Consider the following 22,315-nt stretch of genomic DNA (forward strand, 5'->3'; position numbering starts at 1 on the left):
TAATAATCTCCTGCAAAGGAGATTTTACAGTCAGTGGGCAAACAAAGGTGCTTTTGTATTAACCAAAGTCCCTGCAGGTGGTCAGAAAAACTAATTTTACGACTTTATATGTGTCTCTTTCTATTTGTTTACCCGTCTTTGTAGAGTGAAAACATTATTAACTAAGAAATATTGACTTTTATGTGCAAGATGTTGGATTTAATGGCTTCTAGTGGCGATGTTGCAGATTGCAACCAAATGAATACCCCTCAGCTCATCCCTCCCTTTACAAGCGTGGAGGAGAAGCCACGGTGGCTGACAGGGATACGTCCGCCCTTGTTTTTTCTTGTGCTGAAGAAGTTTAGTCCTTTATTTGTCAAAATTTGGGCTCTCAAAATTCTCTAAATACAAAATGGTATCCCTACTCCTCCTTATTCTTCCAACCAGGACATTTTCACCACCAAATTCAGGAAACATGGTGGTGCAACTTGGCATTCTAAGCTAACGAAAACCAAACGATTCTTAGTTTCAAGTCATTTAACACTACTGGAAACATAATTATGAATGCATATATTCTACTTCAGCACACAAATCCTACACACTGCACAAACCATCATGCCTTCACTTGACAGAACTAAATTAAGTCACATTTTCCTCCCCCAGAGTGGATCATCTAATCTGCTGTTTAAATTAAAAAAAAAAATAAAAAATCACCAAAACTGGAGTTGAGAAGCCAGATGTTTCGCATTTCTTGATATTATCACCTCAGAACACTAGATGGCGCTCTTTTCTTATAAATATGGACATGTACTGTACTACCGCCTGTGAAAATGTCAGTGTACTGATGTAGAGGAATGTTTCTGTGCATTCACATGATACTTGTGTGGTTTTAGTCATGTGTCATTCTCATCACACACTGACAGTTGCCTTCCTGACCGTCTTAAGGTGGGATGAATCGGCCAGATGAGTTTAATAAACTCAATTTAGTCCAACATGTTAATCACTGTGCAGCTGTCTTTATTGTCATAATCACAACAGCGTTGTACGTCACTGCTTTTTGGTCACCTTTAGTAAAGTTAACCTGCAGAAAGCCATTAAAAGCTCTGCCAGCACATATGGGATATGTGGAAAACATCTTGACATTGTAAACTGAGGTTTTAAGATGTTAGTTTACATTTTATAGTCATGGACATACTGTACAATGTACTGCACTGATGAGCAGCCTATAAAGCTGTTACAGCGAAAAGAGCCTGGAGAGTGAACGTGAGCAGAAGGGCCAGTGTGCCGAGTGGACGAGCAGCTCCGTTTGGAACGTCTGGGTAACCGAAGCTCGTCCTACACGAGTTCTTCACCTCTTCATACGGAATAGGAACATCATCTGGACTTGTGCCGCTCAGACTGTCACGGACCTGACACACAAACATGAGACGGTCAGGCACTGATTTACTTATCCAATCAGTATTCAATCTGCTGAAAAGAAACCCAGACCTTTGATTTGAGTATTTCAATGTAAACTGTAAACACCTTTTTTAACGGCTCTTGTCTGATTTATATCCTTATGCTTTTTTTTTTGATGATAATGTCTTAGTGAAAAGTGAGTCGTGTCACGTATTGTTACTTCCAAGAAAAGTTCTGCGAGTCAGTGGTACTGTACATTTCTAAGTATTTAGTATTTAGAAAACAAAAAAGCTTTGCACTGTTGGAAAATATTTGGCTTGTATGACCACAACTATCTATATACAGTATGTCAGGGTTTAAAGAACCATGTTGTTTGGACATTTTGTTGAATTTGCACCACGAAAAAACCCATGCTGAACTGCCTACTAGAAGCAGCTGCTAAGCTAAGCTAACCACCTGTAAGTCCACATTTAGCGAACAGACACAAGTAGCTCTTCCCATCTAACTTGAGTTTTCCCCAAAATGTCGAACTATTCCTTTAATAATACAGAATGACTGAAAATCAAAGAAAATGTGGATGATTCATGTCTAGTCTGTTGTTGTTTATGGTATGTATATGGTCATTGAGTCTTCCCATGATGTGAACGCTCACAGGTCGTAAAGATGGGAATCGCTACATTCTTTATAATCCATCCCATGTGACATAACTGTGGCGTCAGTCTGCTACAAATGTGTGAACTTAGTGGAGTTTCCCTTTGAGGACAAAGTCAAGTGTGTGTGGTCAGCAGTCAGGTGTTTTTGCATGGTGCTCAAAGTGATATCATAACACACACACAAGGCTCAAGCTTCTGTGTGTGTGTATGTGTGTGTGTCTATGCCTCACCCTCTCAACCTCTTTCAGGACACGGAGCAGGTTGTTTCCCAGAGCAGCTTTGACCTCCTCATCGGTCCATCCTCTCCTCAGCAGTTCAGCCACCACGTTGGGCACCTTGGACACGTCCTCCAGACCCTCTGGTAGCCTGAGAGGAGGAGGAGGAGGTGCAGGCAAATAAGTTTTAGTCCCACTTTGCAGTGTTGTGACCAGAAGCTTTTGTTAAAGTCAACATTTGAACGCTGCACTCACCTTGTAACCCCGTCGTAATCTCCACCAAATCCAATGATGTCCGCCCCGCCCACTTTCTTTATATGGTCAAAGTGATCTGCCATGAGAGCAGTGCACATGACAATAAAGTGGATGAACAAAGAAAGAATGATAAATGTTAATATTTAACCAGATTTACAGTAGTTGTCACGGTCATGACAGTAGTTTACCAGCAACATCTGACATGGTGGCGGTCTTGCTGCAGGTCACGTAGTCATTGTAGAAGTTCACCATGACGATTCCTCTTTTTTCTTTCTGGAGAGACAGACAGGATGTTACATGACAGCAAAACACTGACCTGGAAACTCTCACCTATAGAATGGAACAAGACAGTATGTCACTTCTGCTTTGCTAGACAGGACACTCTAATGGCACTGTAATGGCTGAAAGTGCAGAACACAACGGGGGAAGACATAACCTGGGCCAAGAGATGCATTCACACCCACAATAATGAAGGACACCGGAGTACTGACCTCTGCTTTCTTATCTATTAGAGTGCTTGTCTCCTGGTGATAACTGAGTTGCTTTTTATCTGTTTGTTATTTTACAGTGCTGCACAATAACACTGTTGTGTTGATGTTTTATTGCCTGTAATTGGGAAATGGCCATCATGTATGCATCACTTGAACTGGACACGAGGTGCTGATTTACCGCACTCCTTTCTCTTCGGTGCCATAAAGACCATTTACGAGTGCGTTATCGGAGATAACGTGTTGCAAAGGCAGGGCATGTTTTCCGAATCGCTCAACAGCGTCAGGAGGCTGGTCATTTTTCCTACAGTTAGGCTATTGATTGTCTCCTGATACTTTCTGCATTTTCATATCCAAATGACTTCAAATATCATGGAGAGTAGCTTTAGATACTGTATTTAAGTACAATATTGAGCCCTTACAAAAAAAGAAGATAGTTGACATCCTATTGTTAAATTCTAAATATCTATGAGTTGCAACAATAGGAGTTGTAGTAATAGTAATAAAAGTGAGTAAGTAAGTGAATTCATTTTCTTTATAAACTTTTCAAACAGGTTTGAGGCCCACAGAGATTAAATTATCTAATATTTTGCAAAAAAGAGAAAAGTCACAAATTAATTACAGATTTGTGTAGCAGAACTTTTTCTTTCCTCTCCCATTAATAATGGGATCCTTTGAGGAGGCCTGACCTCTTGGTTGGGAACCACTGGGATAAACTACCGAACTGTGTATTAGGTAGTTAAAGCAGTTCCACTTCGAGTAACAGTGAAATGCTACTTACATATTAATCCATTAGTATCAACAATCTAATGTCATATATAACGTAAATTTCACTCACAGGACGCATTTTTACATTTGAGTACTTTTGATACTTGAAATCCATTTTGCAGATAATACTTCTGGATGTTTACTGGAGTAAACAAACACATACCACTCTCTTGAGCACATCATCGGGGACGTTCCTCTTGTGTGGACAGATGCTGTAGGCCGAGGAGTGGCTGAAGATGACCGGAGCTTTAGACATGTCCAGCACCTGGTTCATCACCGCAATGGTCACGTGAGCAAGGTCGATCAGCATCCCCAGACGGTTCATCTCCACAATTAGTTGCTGTTGTAGGCAAGCATGAAAAAGTGTAAAACTTATATAAAACGCTCTAAAATCTTTATTTCTTATTTAGTATTCTTCAAGAGATAGTCCGTGTTCTCTCTGTATGTGTTTCAATGTATAAAAAAGATCTTTTTCTGTTCATCAGCATCCAAAAGGTCACATTAAATCTACTTTAATTCAGAGTTGTGAGACAATAAAAACATGAGAGCTGAATACTTGCACTCTAGCAGGATGAACACGATATAAAAAGAAAGCATTTCTGGCATTACTTACATTAATATTAATATTCTTGGAGAAATACGTCCCTATTTTGATTGTCAAGACACATTTGCGCAAGAAAAAGTTACAACTTGTTTAATTGTAGCAGCCTGTAATAAAGTCAAGTTGAATAACAGACTGAATACATCGGGACTAAAATGTGACTTTGTAAGACTCTGTAACTCATTACACTTGTAAAGTATAATTTGTCCGTCCCTGCTTGTCGACTGACCTTGCCAAATGGAGACAGACCATTGTGTTGAGATGGCTCTGATCCAGTGTCAACAAGCCAGTTATCTGCCCTGAGAGGAAAAACCACTGTTACCATGAAAAAGCCAAACTGATCAGTGGAGGAAATAGATTGGATCTCTAGAATTGGCCAAACAAGAGATCACATTTCCAGGCTAGAAAATACAGTTAAGTGATCTTTAAAACTGAATATCCAAAAACATCTGGTGATTTTGCTCCAGGAAATCTGATATTGCTGCCTGGGGAGCACAAAAGGCCTGCAGGAATCCCCTGAACTCCCCACAGCCCCGCCTAGATTAACTGCAACGGCATAAACCACACAGAATAACTGAGTCTTACTGAAAGCTCAGGTAACAAACAGAAGAAAAGCTTGTATCCCCCCCCCCCCCCCCCCCCAGCTGTTATGTCTAACTATTAACTAAGACTGTCCTCACTGTGCAGTAAATACTCTTTCTGTTGTTAAATGTCAAATGAAGTTGTTATAAATGAAACTTTGTACTGCACTACAATTATTTGAAAGTTACTGATATACACTGAAAGTTAACATTTTGCAAAGTAAAAATACGCAGAGCTTCTAAAATATGATCCACTATTATAGATTAAACAACGCAACTGTTAATAAAATTAGATCTGAAATGATGACTCGATTAATCAATGACCAGAGAATGAAAAGTATTTTGATAACTGATTAATCAATTTCTGAGATTTTTCATGGGAAAACAAAACACTGTTCTTAAGCGAGTACTTGCTACTTTTCCTTGTCCTAAGTAACGGTAAACTTAGTACTTTTAAGGGCCGACCATTGGCTGGACAAAACAAGTGATATGAAGACGTCACTTTGGCTCTTGGTAAGTGTCATAATCAGCAAAATTTAGCAAACCAAACAATCAATTGATGAATCAAGGAAATATTCAGGAGATGAATCAAGAATGAAGTTCACTTTGCTAATTATTCTTACCGTCTTTTTAACGCAACACTTTTAACTTAAGTGGAGTAATTTATATTTCCACAGTTGGTACTTTTACTTTAAGATTCAGATACACACACACACACACACACACACACAGGAGTGTACATGCACGTGTGTGATGCTTGCATGACTGTTGTAAGGTCACATGTTTGTGTGTTTGATTGTGGCTCTTACCAGGGTGTGTTACAGGAGTGCGTCAGTGTGAGATAGCGGACCCCCAGCTGGTACATGGTGCGCAGGGTGCCCAGACTGCTGTCGATGGAGTGACCCCCCTCCACCCCGATCAGACTGGCAGTCTTGTTCATGTTAAAGGCGTCCGTGATGTCTGTTGAGTGCAGATATGAGGTGATTCAGCCAGGTAACAGAGGCAGGTATGAACAGAGTAGAAGTGAGGCTGTTTTAAGTGTCTCTGAAATTACCACTGCAGTCTCACCTTGGCTACTGGTGGCAAACATGAAGGTTTCTGGGTATTTTTCACACATCCTGTGAACCACGTCTATCTGCTCCAGAGTTTGTCTGACAGCATCTTTGTACTGAGTGGCACAGGGAACGTAGGCCGACCAGAACTAAAATAGGAGGAGTAAAGGGTAATGTAAGAAGTACCAGCACCGCAGGGTGTCTAAAAGTTTAAGGAGCTGCTATGTCCTCATTGGAACCACATCCCTTTTTTAGTGCTTGATTTTATGATGTCGATTTTATCATGTATGCTTTGTTCATATAATCTTGAGTGTGAGTACCTCTTTTACTAGAGATACCTGGCCAATGGCTGCATGAAGATAATTAAAATGGAAATCATTAAAATGGAAAAACACAGGCACAAACAACTTGACACTTGAAGTCACACTTGACACACTCAGTGCAGAGGGATTCAGAGGATATCATTTCCTTGGCTTATTTCAAATTAAACTAAAAATTGAATTAGAATCAACACTAAGAATTTTGAATGTGGTGCTTTGCTTGACACTAACTTCTCATATTCATTAAATTCTTCTCTCTGTATCCTCAAAGAATTCCTTCCAGTTATTATGTATAATTAACAGGGAGGAGTGCACAATTCAGGAATGAAAATAAAAACAGATGTTTGTCAGACAGTGTCACAATCCTGAATCTGAGTCCAGAAGTTGGTTTATTCATTTCAATATTATCTGAGGCCAAGTAGAAACAGAAGCTCCCCGTATATTCTATTCTGTGTGTACCTGAGCTCCCAGCCGTCCCTCCTTGATCTTAGGGATGTTGGTGTGCGTTGTGCTAAGTGTGTTGAGATCCACTTTGTTGAGCTCGTTATTGAATTGCTTTCGAAGTTGCCACGGCAGGTCGTTATGGCTGAAAGATCAGAAAGTTAAAAGATCAGACTGTCACAGAGCCTTTTGTCAAACCTCTCATCATAAACTGAGTATTGACAGAAGGGAGGAAAACTGCTGGCTCGGAAAGCACAAGACTCTGTTTCCAGATGGAAAATGTTACTACAGAATGTTATATGTTTGCTACTGCTGCTCATATGACGAACATCAAATCAAACAAAACAAAAACCATCATGCAAAGCGTATTTTATGCGCGACACATTTGCACTCACCCATCGATGAGCGGGGTCTCAGACATCAGCCTCAGTGCTCTGTCCATGTGTGGATCCTCAGCTGAGGTGACGCCAGAAGAACTCACCCACAGCGCCAAATATACTGCTGAGATCACCTTGGGCAGCATTTGTTTAACTTTTACTCACTCAAATGCACTGCTCCTCTTTTTCTTTGTGTCCCCAAACTTTCCTAAACTTATGCAACTTGTTTTTTTCACCTCTGAGTAATCCTGACTCTACTGACTGCTGCTGAAACAGATTTCTTTCTCGCTTGCCAATTGCCTTTTTGTTTTTTTGTTTATATCTTTGCAGAGTCTCACTCCAGTTTTCTGTGCGTTTGCCTTCGATTATGCCTTTGAGAGTCAACTTTGCTCATCGCTCCTCCTTTCTATCGAGTCTGCTCCTCATTATAGCGTCAGCAGTCATAAATGCAACACAGTAGTTTAAACATTCTCACAATCTCTATAGTTGTCAGGCACCACATCTTGGTTAATATATAATGTACCTTTTGACAGCTTTACTAAAGTTCACAGCATCAGTCTGTAGCGCTTCAACTGTCTTCACTAAGATAAGTCTCATACAGTTTCATTAAGTAATGTTAGCTAAAAACCACAGTGCGCAAATGTTTTAGAAAATTACTGAGCCCTTTAAAGAAATCACCTATTTTTTACAGATTTGCATCTTCAGTAGGACTTAATTTACCTGCTATGCTGCCTTCAGTCATCACTAATAATTGTACATCCACCTTAGTCTTTACGCATCTCGTACTTCTACCTTTTTCCTCTATGTCTTGGTCCCCTCTAACACCCTCTTGGCACAACCCCATGTTCATGATAAACAAAAAAAACATTTTGTCTTTACCTCTATGGGACCACACATCTATCAAATCTCTTTTTAGAGAGCACCTTCCACATGACCTTGAACTGGTTGCAGGAACAAGTCTGTACCCAACACCTGTAAATTGAAAAACAGCCAGTCAGAAGCAGTTTTGAGAGCCATATAAGACAATTACTTTAATCGTCGTGCATTACTCACAGACTTTCTGAAATTACTTCCTCATTTTTGCAAGGGCCTCTGGGCTTATAACAAACCACATTATAATTCCAATAAACGGGTAATTGACCATAAAGCTGCACTAATCACTACATTTATCAAACAAGTGATGAGTAATATGAAAGGTGCCACTGAAAGTGATAAATTATCATCCAACTCCACAGTCCACAGAACTTTGTGGTCCGCTTTCACCGCTCTCATCAACCTGCTCCTTGATGTGACAAATGCACTAGCGTTTCTGGGAATCTTCACATCTTCACACCACAATAGAGTTACCAGTGTGTTCATCAATTAAAAGTTTTTTTGTCCATAATATGTAGACCAACAGATGAGCTGCCTTTCTGTCAGGTGTCCCTTACGACAGAACAGATTTATTGCCCCCATCAACTCCACCATCTTATCTTCAAGGCTGCTTTTCCAATTAGGCGATTAAGATGCTGAGGTTACTGAAGCCCACTTTACTAGGTCAGAGTTAGATAAGAATGATCCAGAATGAATGTTTTATAATGCAGTATTTCACATAGTCATTTTTAGTGAATACAGTCCATAATTATTGATGAGTGACAAGATTTGCTTTGAAATCAAGTCGGTTACCTGACTTAATGCCTAATATTTCAGAAACAAGCGATGAAAAGAGTATTTTCATTCAACAAGTTGCTTAAAGACTGAAATATTTGGACAAACATCCACCTGAACAAACAAGAAATCACAACTTGTCTAATTATTGACTTTCCTAAGCAGACCATTTCTAGAAACACATGATTGATTCAAAGTGCATTTGAATGATCTCTTCTCACATCGCATGGTTCAAATTGTACATAACACCATTTATCATTCATCACATATTCACGGGGGAAGGCAGTGGAGCCAATCCCAGCTGACATTGGTTGAAAGTTGGGTTATACCCTGGACCGGCTGCCAATCAATCACAGGGCTGAAGGATAGAGACAGACAACCATTCACACTTACATTCACACTTACAGACAATTTAGAGGCACCAATTAACCTAACCTGCATGTCTTTGGACTGTGTGAAGCCCGACAACTCTAAATGTCCCTGTTTACCAGATTAAAAGCACACACAGATACAGCATGGACAGTGCAATGTGTGAATGAATAGTCTTTCCTAAAGTTCCTGCATGTTTTATCATAATGAACCCAAATGTACCCAAACACTGCTGTAATGACCCTCTGTGCACGTCTGCCTCGTCTTTCACTGCAGGGAGCTGGGGGCCGGGGTCTGACTTCTCTGATGTCTAGCCTTTTGCCTTTAGTTTGGCTTTATTCAGGTTCCTGTTATACTGATGTAAAATAAACCTACTTGTTACAACTTGTATATAGACTCCCCTTGCTAGTTCATGTTTGTTTAGGTTGTGTGACTTTTAATTGACTGAAGATTCTGATTAGATATTTAATTATATATTTTATATAAATTATTCCCTGGCTGTGCGTCGGTAGGTTTGTATATAAATGAACAGACCCATGCAGTTAGAGACAAAACATTATGATGTGGTTAGTCAACCTCTCCTGAGCATCATCCTTAGCAACAGATTAAATATTTTGTCTGCTGCTAAGTCAGTATGAGTATTGGGTGGTTCACACAGTATGGCAGATGCACACTTAAACAGGAATAGGTTTTCGTCTTGTGGGGGCAAGTTAAATCAGTATCATGTTTTAAACCCTTTTCAAAACCTTACATTTACATGTCACATGTTACCTATAAACAGCTCCACAGAGCTGAGGGGACCTGCAGGGTCGGACATTAGTTCTCTGTGGGTTTTGTCACCACGAGTGACATCTTTCATTCATAGTCATTTTAGTTATTGTACATATAAAAATATTGATTAGTGCAACTTTATTTGACCAAGAAAGATGCAAATCCACATTTTACTGCAGCATAAGAGTTACTGATATAACAAGACTAAATGAGTTTGTGGAAGCATTTTATACCTGCAGATGTAGACAAAGAAAGTTGAGTCACTTTGATGAAAAGATTATTAAATTAAATGTATGAGTCAATCTACTATATATTCACCTGAACAATGCACACAAGTTCTGTTTGGCTGAAAGAATGAAATAGGAAACAAAAGCGTCACTGCTCCTTCTGAAAGTTGATATCTGAGGTGTGGGTGGCCTTGGGTGGATAACAAACAGAGCAGAGTTCCATTACTTGGTGCAAAGACAGCCAAAATGTAAGAGCAGACATTAAACAAAGATGCCTGCTGTAACTGTGAGATTTAGTGGTTGTCAGCCAAAATATAAACAACAGACAGAAAGAACTCGCAACTTTGTTGCTAAATAATCAGTTATTTCCTTATTTGCACTTCTATACAACTGTGAATGTACACAAGTATTGTAAAACACTCACTCTCTGTCGCCAGGTCAAGCGGTCTCATTTGCATTTCCTCTTTTTACTTCATGTGAACCTGTGTGTTCATCACTCAGCCACTCTCAAAGAGAGCGAAGCACAAGGAGATAGAGCACAAAAAGACAGGCACAGGCAGTGCTACTCAAAGACAAACACAGAAAGGAAACTATTCAAGAGGGAGCTAAAAAAGAGAGACAGAGACCGTCAAATACGTACATATATCAAGGTCAGACATGGCCAGGTTGGATGTTTTAGAGACGTTTCATGGTATTTTGTTTCCTGGACACCTGCACACCCAGGATTCCTTGCAACTTGCACTAAAATTTCCATTTCAGGACACGGATATACTCATCGTCTCCTATCCAAAGTCAGGTAAGAAGATACATGGTGTCTGCAGTGTAACGCAGCTAACCACATAAACAAGTTAAGTAACTCATTACAGACATCTTTAAGTAGCACCATAGCTAGCATTTACATGACCCATTACTTTGCAGTCTAGTAATTAGATTTTTTTAGTATCTTTTAGCCGTTTTTATCAGTAGATTTAATGACCCTCATACCACAGGAACTTGTCTCTTTTTCCCAAACAGGTACCACATGGATGCAGGAAATTGTGACTCTCATATCCAGCAAAGGGGACCCACATCTGTCCCAGACTGTTCCAAACTGGGCTCGAGCTCCCTGGCTGGAGCAACATTATAGCGCTGCAGTGCTGGAGGCCTCAACCATCACGCCCCGGGTCATTACCACACACCTGCCTCATCACCTGCTGGGACCTGCCCTCCAGGGCTCCAAAGCCAAGGTCACGTTCACTTATTTATGCTTAAGCTATTGTTTGGACCACAGCGTCACTCAAAGCATAGAAATAGACCGATAAATTGGCCAATATTAGTTTGGTGCATATATGGTTGTGTCAGTGGCAAGAGAGCAACAGTAACTGTCTTTGTATGTTGGTTTAAATTCTTAAAAGTCAAATTTAAGGGACATCACTATCAGTATTTGTCCCACAAACTGGTCGAGCTACACTATGCACCTGACAAACATTCTCACACTGTTGCTGTGTGACATCTCGCAGGTTATCTATGTGAGCAGAAACCCTAAAGATGTGCTGGTGTCGTTTTACCACTTCCACAAAATGGCCAACTTCTTCCCCGAGCCCGGCTCCTTCCAAGAGTTTTTAAATTGTTTCCTGGAGGGCACAGGTGAGTTAACATCAGAACAAAAGTTATTTTCAGTTTATTTAGTTTTTTGCTGACTTCAGCATTGAAGCCAAAAGTACAACCTGATGACGTTTACAGTATTTTGTCACACAAATTTGTTTCAGTACCTTTTGGCTCCTGGTTTGACCATGTTAAAGGCTGGACAGGTCAGACAGCAACTATGAACAATCTGCTTCACGTCACCTATGAGGAGATGTCGCTGGTAAAGAACTGACACAAATAAACAACTAAGCGTACTTGTAAGATACTAATCAAGTTCCTCAAACACAAGCGCTGGGGAAGGTCTGTAAGTGGAAGCTCATGGTGTTAAAATCAGACATAAGATCAGAGGTTTTGGTTATTTATTTAGCATTTCAAGGAAGCTATTGCCATTGCTCACATACAACAGCTAGTGTCGGTGAAGTGCTGCAATTCTATGCTCTGGTTAGTTTCTTTTTTGATTTATTTTGATATTATCATTGTCTTCTTTCTGCTGTCAGGACCTAAATGGTGCCATTAAGAGGTTAGGCTCTTTCCTAGAGTGTCCCCTGGTGGAGGACATGGTCAACAGCTGTGTGAAATACTGTAGCTTCAGCAGCATGAAAGACAACAAGATGGTCAACTACACCCTGATCCCTGAAGAGATACTGGACCAAAGCAAGGGCTCCTTCATGAGAAAAGGTGGGCATCTGTTTTTGTTGTATGCAGATCAAACTTGACTGATTAATTGTGTCTAATTGTCTCACAAAACTGGAACCTGATATCAATCCAAAAATTACCTACAGGTCTGTTACTACATGAATCTGTGAGGTCACAAGAAAATTAAAGAGATAGAAAGATTTAGAAAAAATTTCATGTTAGGCCACATTAAAGCCTGTTAAGAGGGGTTAGAGGTAAACATACTTCAAATGTGTCAAAAATAAATTAAAGGAATACTGCGACATTTTGGAAAAGATGCCAGTTATCTTAGTTTAGCATAAAGACTGAAAACAGGGGGAAATTAACTTCAATTATATATGTTCATTTACCTGTAGTTATGGTTATATAAATCACCTGTTTGGTCTTTAATTATTGTAAACATCGTCCTTTTTGATTAACTCCCTGTTCCCTTCCTACAATTCAGGCAAGGTTGGAGACTGGAAAAACATGTTCACAGAGGAGCAGAATCAAAACTTTAAAAGCGTCTACAACTCCAAAATGCAGGACAGCGCTGTAAAGTTTGTGTGGGAGGAGCAAGAAACAGAGGAGAACGCAGCCCCGTGACAGATGGATGATGTTGCATCCTGTGGGACGGATCACAGATGGATGGGTTTCTCTAAGTTGTAGGTCAAATAGTATTAACTGTAGAAATCCTATTTTCGCACAATTCTGAATTAAAGATTATTTAAAACGTCCATGAATGGTCCAAATCATTTGTCTTTTTGGTACAGAACAAATGGCTCTTAAGATTGCCACTGTGCAGTACAAGCAAAGAAAATGACAGTTATGTAAGCAGCACAACAATGTGCAGAGGGGGAAGGACAGGTCAAAGGTTTTAATATAAAGCTCCTCATCCAGAGGGCTGAGCTGCCCTTGTGTGTCCTGTCACTTCACACACACAGAGAAAGGTGTTGTTCCCCCTCCAGTTTCCACGCATTGAAACGCTTTCATCTGACCCTTTTAAGTGTTTGTGCGAGAGGGAGAAAGGCAACATATGGTACAGAGTGTACAGAACACGCTGTGTCTCTGACTGCCAAGATGAACTCTGATAACTGGTGAAGAGGCACCAGCCTTGTAAAGGTTGATGTGGGCGTTAATCCTCTGAGGCTCATCGCTGACATCTGCTTGGCGTGAGGCATTCAGGGTTATGTGATATAACTTATATCACACAATAGAGACCGTTTATAGAAAGTGTTCCACATTGTTGTAGATATTTCTGTTATTCAAAGGTCAAAACTGTTGAGTGGATATAGTTGGGTGTAAAAAAGTAGACAGACACTGGAAATTCATTATACTCCACGATTGTCATTCTATCAATTTTTCTTTTTACGTTTTCTTGTTATTGAAGCCTTTAGGACATAGTTATTTGAATGTAATCTGGATTTAACATTATATGACAATGATGTTTTCCTCCATCCTTCACTTCTAACCTATATTTGTGTATTGTAGTTCAGTTCAATAGTTTGTCCTTTACTTTCTTTTACTTTCTTGCTGAGACTTAAATGGGAATGTCTGCACCATTTAGACATAAGAGTGGTATCGATCTACAGGCTAAACTCAGTAAGTACTTCATGGAGTGGACAAACTGAATTGTTTTGAGTGGAATCCCGCTATTATCATACTAAAGTTTAGAGCAAAGTTTAGAGCAAAGAAAAAACAGCAATGTGTTGTTAATACTGAGAATACAATTCATCCATAAACTAAACAGAAACAAGGATTAATAAACCAAGGAAGATGTTTCTGAAAAAATATTGCTGTGAGTATTTGGAAAATGAAATCTCAGTCACAATTAGGACTTAGATTCAGGCCGGCGGGTTCTGTTGAGGAACACAACTTCTGGTTATAGAGATAAGAAATAAACTCACCACAAAAGCTTTTGACCACTGTGGTGTGCTATAATAAATCTTTATCCTGTTGCACAAATACAGTATAGTAACATATTATGTTGTAATCTCTGAGTCACTTATCAATCAATCAATCTATCAATCTTTATTTATATAGCACAGATTCATGACAGCGTTATCTCAAGATGCATTCCATAAAGAGCAGGTCTAGACCAAACTCTTTCATTAAGAGAGACCCAATGATTCAGGAATGCGGGGATGCACAAACAATCAGCAACCAAAATATTAACAGCAACTATAGTAGTGATAATAGGAATATGACTAATAATTATCAATATGGTAACAGTGAAAACATGACAATAGTTAATATGTGAATAATAATAGTACAACTAATATTAGTAAAAACGTACTATAAACATATTACATTATCTGCCTTGCACCATTTTTTGCACGCACAGTATGTTGCATTGTGCTTTTGCCTGTTGGCATAAACAACAGATTATAGATTGGTAGATTATGAAGGAAAACATACTGGTCCTACAAAAGAAAATAATATTAAACATGGTAGTTGTAACCAGACAGCTACATTTTCTAGACTTAAAATCCGAAGAGGATCAAGTCACTCTAAATGTACAACAACAAGTATAACAAGGAAGGAACTAATAAAAAGCCTTCATTAAAAAGAGAGTCAGAGTCAGAGCAAGGTGTGTTGAGTCTAAAATGTAAATGAGTTAGTAAAGCTTACTCCACTTTTAAAGGGGAACAGTGTGAAGGATTCGGTAGCTCCAGAGGGAGCTCCATAAAGCTCCTCAAGTGAATTAAGTCAGCATCAGTTGGGGTTGAAGACTAGAGACTGAGGTCAGGGTCCACCTAAGAATGCCGTGGAACGTAAGAGACGTAAAGAAAAGCACATGTTGGATGCAAAGGAAGTGACATCTTCAAAGATCTTAATCAAATACTGCCTTGGATGGAATATCATGTAAAATGATATGACCTGGTAGAGCTCGCACCATTGAAGCTTCGTTTTAGCCGCAGCGGTCCGTGTTTGTGTCGGGACTGTGACCCTTTGTCATCCCCTCTCTCTTCCCCCCTTTCCTGTTCTCTGTCCTATCTAATAAAGCATGAAAATGCCCCCAAAAAAACAGGCTAGACCAGTGCAGTGGTTCACTTTTATATAACCAATAACAAAACAACATGTACTCTCTCTGCCTTTGTCTGCAATATAAGTTTGTCTTGTAGAACAGTACATCAATTTTTTCTATTTTAAATGATGCATAGTTCCTTCTTTTTTTCTAAAAGTGCTTCGTCTCTTTCTCTTCTTTCACCTTCTGCCACTGAGCTGTATGATTTTGGTGAAACATGTCCCGAGTAATCAAGTTGACAAGGGCTCCGATGTGCTGTTTTATCAGCTGCTAATAAAATCCATGCATGGTCACACATACACATACACACACATGATTGTAGCATTCAAGCTCTTTGTTGTGCACACATGCTCACACATTTCAGCCATGTGAGAAGCCTCTTCACACCTCTCTATATATCAGGCTTCAGACTCTGCTGAGGGGAAGGAGGTTGAAGGGTAAAGCTGGTGTCACTGTTAATTGTCTCGGATAACGAGGGTTCAAACTAAACCACAGACTTTGCTCAAATTTGGGAATCTTTTTTTTTTATGCTTATAATTATTAGGATTGCTGGCCTGTTGTGGGTAGGACATTTTCAGCTACTAAAAGACTGTTTTCCAGGTCACCAGCGCCGTAATTTGTTGGTGACCCAAAACAACTGCAGGCATTTTCAGCTTGGATTTCTAGCCTGGGTTGCCAGGGGATGGGCTCTAGATGCTCTTCACTTGTATTGCAAACTAGCTACATTTCCAACAGTGAAAATTGCATCCCAAAACATGAGTGCAGACGATGTTATGGATGAAGATACATTTTGCAATGTTTTGGCTGCCTTGTATATTCAGCTGCATTTATTCAAGCAAGAACATACAACCAAAGAAATGTAGCGCAGAGATCCTGCAGGGACCATCGAGAACATGAGCTGCCAAAAACAACAACAAACAGGGACTGGTGGTGCCTTTGCTCAAATTTAGCATGTGTCCATAAAAATGTGAGTCAAATGCTGTCATGTTTATTTTGCACACAGTAAGTGTTTAGCCACGAGTGAGTTTTTTGAGTTGTTTTCCGTCTGTTTACACGAGGTAATTCAGAGCTAACGTTAGCTACCAGATTCTGTGCATTTCACTGTTTTCTGCGGGTTACACCTTTATACATCAAATGCTTTTTGAGTTGTGAGTGTGACAGTGACTGTCATTCATATGCTGGACAGTTTGAATGCTTATTTAGTGTCTGCTAATCACTAGCCAGCTTATTACATGGTCATTACTAGCTTTTAGCCATTTCAAAATAGAAGATAAAATGGCCCATCGGGCTCTGCAGACCGTTCTGGCTTTCAACAACTGTAAAATAAAATTTGTCTGGAAGCTCAGAGGCAGGCAAAAGTTTGTTTGCTAGCAATTTTGCAAACAATTCAGAAAACACTCTGCCTTAATTATCTGTGCCATTGTGACCACATGAAACATCGGGTCTCCATGGCACTTTCAGTGTCTGTTTGCCACTTTGCGTAGGTGCAGTTAGAAAAAGGACGCTGACATTGAGGAATTGACTGAATCCGAGAGACTGACAATGGCTGACCAAAATTTCTGACATGGCGAATTCCAATGGCCAGTTGGGAGCAGTTGATTGACGCTTGCTCAGCCCCTGTGCACTGCACAGCAAACAACGCCCAACAAAGCTGAAATTCAGCCCGACTCTGACATGAGTCACAAGGCTCAACATCTGGTCGCAATCAGGCTCAAATTGTAAAATGTTCACCCCACTTTAGGTTTATCTATGCTGTCAATGCTAACGCTAGTTATTACTAATCGGCCTGTTCTGTTGTAATGAATTTCAGTGTGGGAGGTTTTTGCTGGATCTTGTTGCCGACAGTGTTTTTATCTGACCCCAAGTGTCATGATCCTGCTGTCTCTCTCCCTCTTGTGTGTTTTTGTCTCCCCCTGTCTGTTGCCGGAGCGGAATCAGGAGGGTTACTCCCGGTCATCCACCCACACACCTGCAATAATCACACACCTGTTCCTCATCAGTAATCAGCCACCTACTCCTCCCCTGTCTTTATAAGCCTGGTTCACTCTCTCCCTCACTGCCAGATTGTCCGTTCCCGTTTGGTAACTCTCAGCTTCTTGTCTCCAGTTTTCCTTGCGCTAGCTTTTGCCCTTGTCCCTCGTCTCATCTCCAGCCTGCTCCCTCGTGGTCTCCACTCCGGCCCTGCTCCCTCCTGGTCTCCACTCCGGCCCAGTTTCCTCTTCTCCTGCACGCTTCCCCCGGTCTCCACCACGGTCCAGTCCCTCACTCCACCAGCCTGCTCTTCCCGACTACTACCACCTGCCTGGTTACAAATAAATTTACCAATCTCCTAACCAGTGTCACTGTGTCGGTCTGTATTGTGGGTTCAGCCAGTCCCGTTTCGCATAACACCAAGAGAGCGACGCGAGTAATGCATCCTGTAGGCCCTGCCGGCACAGCTCTGCAAGCAACAAAACTCAGCTTTCTCTGTCAATATAGCACACACTGAGGTCTTAATGACATGAATAAGAATGTACCTGGAGGTTTAATCATGTACAAAGAGATTACATGACATGACTCCTCTGGCCACCAGGTGGCCTTGTTTAACTAGCACCCATCCCTCTGGCGTGGCGAAGGTGTTTAGGAAGACACACTGTGTTACATTTTTCAGGGTCTCTAGACTTGTCTAAATGCATCAGCCATTATGTGAGCTCACTCAAAGATGGACTCTCCCAATTTTACACATAAAGGTCAGTTTACTCATCATGAGAACTACTGTGAAAACAGGCTCTGTGGCTCTGGAGGGCGTTTGGTTAAGTCTGAGAAAATGACTTAAGTGACATGATTTGGGTGTTTTGGATTAAGAGACTACATGTTTTTAGCAGATATGAATCTGTTTCTGTCAGGTCTATGAAAGAAATGATTAATAATTAATCAGAGGAATACCATTTTAGTACAGTTTCAAAATGTTGCCTAGATAGAATGAGAAATAGCCAGTACAAGGAGAGCAATGTAGGGGGCACAATTACCCTTAGATTATGTTGACATTAATCTTTTATTTTAGGGCGAAATGTGACACATACTGTACATTTATATTTGAATAATGTTACTAATTCAGAGTGAAGCTCGGGCACAGTAGAAGGAGTCCTCCTGTCTGAAACTGATAAATCTTTGGTTTAACGTGAGTCCATGTCGTTATTGAAGGAGGAGGGGGTGCATTTCTGCAGAGCTGCTCTTGAAAGGGTGATGACCTTTTCTATCTTGCTGTGGGATGTTACCAACATGACAAACATGAGAAGATACAGTTGGAGAGGGTTGTGCGCACTGAAAACTCACTATTACATTCATTTGTGACACCAGAATGGCCATGCAGCACAGAAGTTATGCATTGACTCCACTCATCCTGCAAATCTCATCTCCTTCAATAAGCTTCCCTTGAACACAGAGCAGAACCTCTTGAGGAACATTACGTATCTTTCTATTTATAGGGCAGCTGGACACACTGCTTTTCTAGCTTCTTAAGCCATATAAATGAATTATAGATGCTTTTATCTGGTTAAGATTTTTTGATATAGTTATTCTCTTTTTCATTATTTAAAAGGTTGCTGGCGTTTAATGAAACCACTACATCAGCAACTGTTTGCGTTTTTTCAGTCTTTTTTCACAATACCTGTGACAATCTGATAAACACGAGTCACGTCACCTCTGACCAGCATTAGCGACTGTTGTTCCTCCCTGATAAGAGACTGGTAATGAGACCAGGAGATCTGTTGGGAGTTGTGGCAGGCGCTTGTGCCTTGGACAGGAGAGGGTGCGACAGTCCTGGCATTTGCATGACATTTAATCCCCGTCAGCCCCATCATCCTTCCCCATTGTGTCAGAACCTGAGAAGGCACCTAAAAGCTGCAGATGATGCAAAGCAGTTTGGATCACGCACAAATACATATAGACTAAGATGCATGAGTATCAAAGAAGAACACGCTGCTCCACATTTAGAGGGGGTCTGCAGAAAACTGCAGATGTGATTGACTGACTGTGCGGTGAAGAAAAAGAAGTCCTTGAGCTTCAATCATGTGAATGAAAATGTGTGAACAACCTGATCTGTTTTTTTTAAACATCTCACAGCTGAGTGACAAAACAGTGCTTTTTTTGTTGCTGTTTCCAAGGGACATACATAACCTTGAATCACTTGTACTTGCTCTTTATTTCTCTTTTCTGTTATAGCTTTAACAGCCTGTGCCTCTGGGGTAAAATGCAACAAATTTAGTGTTGCTCCAGCAGTACAGCACATCCATTGTGGGGCCGTCTCAAAGTCTCAAGTGTAAACGCTCATGACATGGACGTCCAACTTGTGAAAGTATGTATTTCATATGGGAAGTCAGGCAAACTATTAGCTTGTTTTCTGTATGAGAAACAACTGAGCCAATCACAGCATTTATAGATGGGACTAAGACTGATATTCCTAGCGCACTGGGACAGTGTAAAGATATTTAGGTTCAACAGATTAATCACTGTTCTGCATCACAATATTATATAATATTTGAGACTGTAACCAACAAATGCTAAAAGAGGTTAGTCTCTAAGAGAGCTAAGTTTAGCAAGTACATGACCGTGTTGTGACACTGATAGTGCCCTCCACAATGGGTTCAGTGGGAACTATCACGACTCCTTATTACACATTATTATTTATTACTAATCAGTAAATTGTATTTGCCTGAACAACATGCATTCTAAACAATGACTGCTGCTCTTTGTGAACTGGCTTAATTTATGCCAACTGTATGAAGGCCTTGCCTGTGTCACTGGTGACTGAAAATGTTTAGTCAACCCTTTACTTAAGTGAATATAAATACCACAATGTAAATATACTCAATAAAATCAAAATTTTACAGAACAATCTTGAACAAAATATACATAAGATCTCAAAAATAAAAGTGCTGATTATGCAGAATGGCCCTTTTTGGAATTTTATATTATCATAAACATTATATTACTAATGCTTTAACATTTAAGGCAGCCTTCTTATGCTGTAAATGCAGTGGGATAAGTATAAAGTAGCATAAAATCAAAGTACCTCATAATTGTACTTATGTGCAGCACCAGAGCAAAAGTCCTTTGTTATTTTCCACCACTGAAAAACCTGAATACCCAAATGGTAACAAAATATCCATTTGGTCAATCAGGCTAATGGACATGATGAATTAAACTGATGAGACAACTGCCCCTTCCTTGTCCTTTCATAAACATTTTATGATTTTTGTTTTTTTGTTTTGCTTCACCGTTTGTTCAAAGAAACATTGAACAAATTGTTCTAATATTTTAAGTTCATGACAGTTTTGATTCTTGATTCTTCAGCCCGTTTCCTGATCATATCTATTTCATATTTGAAGGGAAGTATCATTCATGACCAGGCAAGCATGAATAGAGCTTATCTATGACTAATAAAAGGCACAGTGAATCCTGTTTTGGCAAGCAGTGGAAAATGTTTCAGCAGGTGATACAGTTTACCATATCTGTTTGCCTGCATTACTGCCTTGTGAAAAGCTTGATGTGCGTATGCAGTAAATACAGTAAATATAAAGGCGGTTGTTGAATCTCAGAGAGCTTCAGTGTCCCAGTTACACATGAGGACGGAGTACATAATCTGACAGCTGAGTACACAACATGCTTCCATCAGCAGACTGGCTCTGAAAATATTGATTTTAGATTGTAGTAGTGTTGATTTGTATCATTTTTTTACCTCAAAGACCTATTCTTGTACAGATGGCTACTATCAGAAGTACATTCGCCTCGACACTGAGCTCCTGTTTTATGTGAGACACAATCAACATTAGCTGCACGTGTCGAGATGGAGGAACACACACCCCGATAGATTAACGAAATAGACTTGCTCTGTTTTATCTTTATCTTATCCAATAATGACACAAACTAATACTAACACTAACACTTATAATCATCACAAACTGATCAAAAAGTCTTATTTTTTTAAAAGATTATTGCTACACAGCTCTTTAGAGAACCAGGATTAAATCAAACAACAAACATGATGCAAAACAACCTCAAAAATTGTAAATGTTCAGCAACTGGGTGTCTTTGCTACATAATTTGGGTAATTAATATTTTAAACAGATTGCCAGATGGACAGGTTGTGACAGGCAGAAATACACTGTTTACAGTTCTGTCACAGTGCATGAGGAAATGATGTGCCAGCTATATCCTCACCTCTAAATTAGACACAAACTTTTAACAAAGTCATTCGAAATTATGTATGATACTTAAATTCAGTAACATTTTGATAGCAATTATTTGATATTGATATTATTGATGTAATGCAATAAAACAAGTCACTGAGCCGTATAATCTTGTAATTATTAGCACTGACGCAACATGTTTCATGTGCATTTAATGAGGGGGGCCTGAGACATGTTAACCACAAAGAGAACTTGATCATATGATCTTTTTTTGTCTCACTTATAGCCTTACATACATATAAAAGTATCTGTGCACACATGCAACATGCCAACAAAACATGCCGCCACAATATTCGCCATCTATGTTAATTCCGGTTTAAAGTGCAGTAAGAGACTGTTCGTGTTTTGACCTCAGCTAGTGCTTTGCAGGAGTGATGGAGCCAGAGAGAGTACACTCTGAGACTGGTGGAGAGTAATGGCCCTTGACAGGGATGTTAATATTTTAGAAGCTATAGAGAAGAACCTCCCGCACCCTGCTGCAGACCTGCTAAAAAGTACTTCTTACTCCCTTCAACAGCTCAATTTTTGTTATACCTAAAAAATGCCAAAAATGTCATTTAATGGTTTTGTTCATGCTTCATTAAGCAGCTAAAAATATAGTTTATCTCAAAATCTCTTTTTGCTGCCAATACGAT

General features: G+C 39.9%; 2 protein-coding genes across 2 annotated transcripts in view; one reads left to right on the plus strand and one right to left on the minus strand.

Annotated features, from left to right (window-relative positions):
- Positions 1-1,086: 1,086 nt before the first annotated feature.
- dpep1 (dipeptidase 1) overlaps positions 1,087-22,315 on the minus strand; it is a 73,964-nt gene continuing 52,735 nt past the window's right edge. The window contains exons 2-11 of the mRNA XM_070848173.1: positions 7,147-7,450; positions 6,770-6,896; positions 6,007-6,139; positions 5,748-5,898; positions 4,587-4,656; positions 3,920-4,096; positions 2,689-2,773; positions 2,501-2,576; positions 2,261-2,396; positions 1,087-1,388 (exon numbers count right to left, since the gene is read on the minus strand). Of these exons, the coding sequence (XP_070704274.1) occupies positions 1,203-1,388; positions 2,261-2,396; positions 2,501-2,576; positions 2,689-2,773; positions 3,920-4,096; positions 4,587-4,656; positions 5,748-5,898; positions 6,007-6,139; positions 6,770-6,896; positions 7,147-7,274 (1,269 nt within the window). The 5' untranslated portion in view covers positions 7,275-7,450 and the 3' untranslated portion in view covers positions 1,087-1,202. The remainder of the gene's footprint in view (positions 1,389-2,260; positions 2,397-2,500; positions 2,577-2,688; positions 2,774-3,919; positions 4,097-4,586; positions 4,657-5,747; positions 5,899-6,006; positions 6,140-6,769; positions 6,897-7,146; positions 7,451-22,315) is intronic.
- Positions 10,700-13,159, plus strand: sult5a1 (sulfotransferase family 5A, member 1). Its single transcript, XM_070833895.1, has 6 exons — positions 10,700-10,938; positions 11,157-11,368; positions 11,642-11,768; positions 11,891-11,988; positions 12,266-12,446; positions 12,889-13,159. The coding sequence occupies exons 1-6, from the start codon at positions 10,800-10,802 to the stop codon at positions 13,026-13,028; spliced, it is 897 nt and encodes a 298-aa protein (XP_070689996.1). The 5' UTR covers positions 10,700-10,799; the 3' UTR covers positions 13,029-13,159.

The sequence above is a fragment of the Pempheris klunzingeri genome, chromosome 1 (assembly GCF_042242105.1).
Source record: "Pempheris klunzingeri isolate RE-2024b chromosome 1, fPemKlu1.hap1, whole genome shotgun sequence".
NCBI lineage: Eukaryota > Metazoa > Chordata > Actinopteri > Acropomatiformes > Pempheridae > Pempheris > Pempheris klunzingeri.

Bases quoted from the DNA above. Each gene is read 5' to 3' on its own strand.
- sult5a1 (XM_070833895.1), top strand. From the start codon at position 10,800: ATGGCCAGGTTGGATGTTTTAGAGACGTTTCATGGTATTTTGTTTCCT. The intron at 11,769-11,890 runs GTGAGTTAACAT...AATTTGTTTCAG, and splicing joins TTGTTTCCTGGAGGGCACAG to TACCTTTTGGCTCCTGGTTT. The intron at 12,447-12,888 runs GTGGGCATCTGT...CCTACAATTCAG, and splicing joins GGGCTCCTTCATGAGAAAAG to GCAAGGTTGGAGACTGGAAA.